Source organism: Pyxicephalus adspersus, chromosome 5, assembly GCF_032062135.1.
Source record: "Pyxicephalus adspersus chromosome 5, UCB_Pads_2.0, whole genome shotgun sequence".
Lineage (NCBI taxonomy): Eukaryota > Metazoa > Chordata > Amphibia > Anura > Pyxicephalidae > Pyxicephalus > Pyxicephalus adspersus.
Window position 1 is genome coordinate 143,971,740 of NC_092862.1, and position 4,104 is coordinate 143,975,843.

General features: G+C 39.4%; 1 protein-coding gene across 1 annotated transcript in view; it reads right to left on the reverse strand.

Moving 5' to 3' along the window:
- KLHL40 (kelch like family member 40) overlaps positions 1-4,104 on the reverse strand; it is a 12,041-nt gene continuing 7,937 nt past the window's right edge. The window contains exons 5-6 of the mRNA XM_072413000.1: positions 3,546-3,692; positions 1-2,581 (exon numbers count right to left, since the gene is read on the reverse strand). Coding sequence (XP_072269101.1) covers positions 2,470-2,581; positions 3,546-3,692 — 259 coding nt within the window. The 3' untranslated portion in view covers positions 1-2,469. The remainder of the gene's footprint in view (positions 2,582-3,545; positions 3,693-4,104) is intronic.

Genomic DNA, 4,104 nt, shown 5'->3' on the forward strand with positions numbered 1-4,104 from the left:
TTTTTTTCCAAAACAAGTTTTATTTTTATTTTTTTTAGCAGAAACATTTCAACAAAAATTCTACAATCACCCCCCACCCCACCCCTTCCCAACATGATTTACTTTGTGTTAGAAAAAACATGATTTTAGTAGATGTGTCATTGGTATACTTCTCCTGGTAAACAAATAAAGATCTATAGGTAGAAATCTAATGGTCACAGTACACCTTCATTACATTACATAGTCCATTTGTAGATCGATGATTGCAGAGCTGGAACTTTGTACCGTCCTCTGAAAATGGAGAGTTTAATCTCTTGGACACTTTCTGCACAACCAAAACTACTTCAAAAGAAAAAAGACATAATGACCATGGCCTAACCCTGAGATCTTCTGTGCACAGTTCTCGCTATCCTCAGTCCCCCAAAATATTGCCTCTGCCCCCATCAATCTCTACCTCAATTTTTCATTGTTTTAGGGGTCCCGAGACTATAGATTTTCAGCACCTATCATTCATGTTTCAGATGAAGATTCAGAGCAGTGGTTGCCAACCAGTGGTCTGTGAAAAAATTTTGGTGGTCCACAGAAAAAAGTGGACATTATTTGCAAATGTTATGTCTTATTAATAATAAAACAAAGAAAATCCAATAAATTCTTATATTCTGAACGTCAAATTTCGCCTTTATATTGCACTAAATGTAAACTGTACTAGAGACGGAAAAACAAAGGGGGCACAGCGTGACATCAGTGTAGTTTTATGTTGTATGAGGCAACCATTGCCGAGCCGTACGCTTCAGTATTGTTTCCACCATTACAACAGTCACGCCGCTCCGCTAATACCGATTCTCATCCGATTATTTTATTTGTTTATTTCTCAGATGCTCTTTTAGGTAAGTATGACCTTAGCTGTGTATTTTCTTTAACTGTTATATTTAATGGCATCAAATAGTTTGACTTTGATAACTTTCATTTCTTGTTTGGTCTTAGAATGAAATAAACCCATAATGAGTGAGAAAATACAAACCAACATTTTGCATTTCTTTAGTAATACCAAAGATAATACAACTAATGATAATAGTAACAATAGTAATACTTCACTTAACCGTGAGCTGATCAATGAATCGGAGCCTCCACAGTCCTCGTTAGGCACCATATAGAAGATCAATATTTTACAAATGTACTTGTCTTCCTAAAAGAATTCATATTAATAGTCAACGAGATTTAAAATAATGAATTTAGTGGTCTGTGAGGTCCGAAAGGCTGGCGACCGCTGATCTAGAGTGTATACAGGTATCTCATCCACGTGTACACCAATGTGCTGGATCACCAACAACCAGCCACTGATGACACTATGCTATTGTATAGCAATTTAGTTGGGTGCCTTGCACTCGTTGACCCCTCAACTTTTCTAGAAGCACAGAATATAACTGGGTATGAAAGCTTTAAAGTAAAAATAACTCCGATTTTTAATCCAAGGAACATCTGATTGGCTCATGGAATCAGGAAGGAATTTTTTTCCCTGTTGAAGCAAATTGTACCAGGGATTTTTTGCCTTCCTCTGGAGCAACTATGTCTTATAGGGTTTTATATCTGGGATATGTTTATTTCCCTAGTGGTTGTACTTGATGGACTTTTTTTCACCTGACTTATTATGTAACTTCTATCCATAGAACAGAATCATCGGTATGGCCAAGCAGAGCAACCTGTCTGCACAACCTACCGCTCCTAAATTATCAAACTGCAATCATTGCAATACCGATCCCAATCTGCCCCAGCTCTCCAGCACTGGAATGTTGGTGGCCAATTCTACACCATCGCATTTAATGCCAGCAGTGGTGAGACAAAACTGGAGTCTAATTTGTCGAATGACTTCAGCAAGCCGGTTATCAGAACCAGAACAGGTGGGAAGGAAGATCATGGGACCAAAAAATTAAGGTAAGTTTTCAGTTTGAAACTTTAATTTAAAAAATGAGGAAGAGATTGATGAGGACCTGGAGGTGGGGGATTGATTAAATTGAACTCACCATAGTTGTGAATATATTAAGGGGTCCTTCCTACACAAATATGCATTTGTTACATTGTAACAATTAAACACTTGCTGGGATTGTGGGTCCCACCAATGACATCATCTACATCGCATCGCCACCCTTTGTCTCGGAGGAAAGCTCTGCTTTCCTTTTATGATCCAAAAACATCCTGATAAGCTAATTGGCTTTGTACTGTATGTGTTACTATGCTGAGGACATTGGATTGTAAGCTCAGGTGGTTGTGAATTATTCAGCTTCTTGTAAATCGCAATGGAATATGTTGGCGCTATAAGAATAAACAAAATCAACCAATCCAAAAACTAAAGTCCTGTAAACTTTCTGTGCCCTTTTCACTTATTCAGGTTCAAACTTGGCTGTGTAACATCCTGGTTTCATCTTTCTCACTTTTTCATTTTTTCCCTTTTTTTCCCCACAAAGCTCCACGTCCAGCTCTCGGTGAATCCTGTTACATTTTTGTGAGTCGCAGTATATTGAGGCGTGCAGGGATGAAGGTCGCTCCGGAAGCGTAACGGATCTCACGAAGGATTCCCTCCCACTTCTGCTCATCTTCGTTATACCTGGAAGAGTAACGTTATTAATAATATTATTAATAATATTAATAATAATAAACAGGATTTATATAATGCCAACATATTGCACAGCGCTGTACAATAAAAGGGACAAAACATTACAATGGGGACCCTGTGTACAAAATGATTTTTGGGCTGGGGGCCAAATACCAGCTGGAAATGGGGAACGGTGACCCATTTTATCTCTAACTCAACAGTTAATGATGGGGTGACACAGTGGGCTTTTCTGGAATATTTTCTTGTGTTTTTGCAATGAATTAAAATAGAGGATTTTTTTTCCAAATGAAATATTTTTGGAAGTGGAAGTTAAAACAATTCAGCCAATAGGAACGAGCAAGACTGACAAAATTCAGATGGGGAATAAGAGAATCACCCCAAAAGTGTTACTCCTATAGGGGGCGCTGCCAAATAATGACTAATGAATGGGGGTTGTTACAACCATCAACCATATCTGCTTTTTGTATCCAAAGCCAATTTATTTCTTCTGTAGGGGAGAGTGAGAACCTGTCAGAGTTTGTTAAAAAGAAATTGGAAAGTAAAGGCGCCGCCCTAGTGGCATAGAAGCAAAATATTTCAGACTTTCACCCATGCAATGGTGCAATTATCTTCCAATTTCATTCCATGATTCTTTAGGGACCACCTTACAGTGCATCCATGCCTAGACTATGAATATTAAATTTGTTACATATTTCTAACAAGCAGATTTGCAACAAGACCTCATCGACCTCTGTAGCAGCTTTTATTGTACAGTTATTCCTTCCCACATATCACAGCAAAGACTCTAGAGTCGGCTTTCAGTCAACAACTTAGGAACACCTGCTAGCTGTTTACATTAGAAGTCTCGGTCTGCCAGGAGTTTTTAGGAAAAAGAAGTTCTGGTTTTGTTGACTTTCTGTCATTGGAAAAAACAATGTTATGGAAAATCTTTGATCTCCACCAATTTCCCTCTCACCTCCAGATGTCGTTCAGTTCTGTCGGCACCAATTCTTCGCTCTCATTCTCCACTGTGGCGAATCCTCCCATGGCGTACAATGTTCCGTCCATACTGATGAGGCTGAGAGAACTGCGCTCCTGGGGAAACTCCGTGAACTCCTCCCACCTAAGGAAGTAGAATGGTAATTTGTGACTTTTAAAAATAAGACAGATTTACCGTAACACCCAAACTGCGGAGCATGGTGATGTCATTAATTTTAAATATTAACCCAACAAACAAATCAAACACAACTATCTCCTGTACAATATCTGCAGTCTCTGACCGTCTCCTGTACAATGTCTGCAGTCTCTGACCGTCTTCTGTACGATGTCTGCAGTCTCTGACCGTCTCCTGTACAATGTCTACAGTCTCTGACCTCCTGTACAATGTCTGCAGTCTCTGACATCTCCTGTACAATGTCTGCAGTCTCTGACCGTCTCCTGTACAATGTCTGCAGTCTCTGACATCTCCTGTACAATGTCTGCAGTCTCTGACCGTCTCCTGTACAATGTCTGCAGTCTCTGACCGTCTCCTGTAC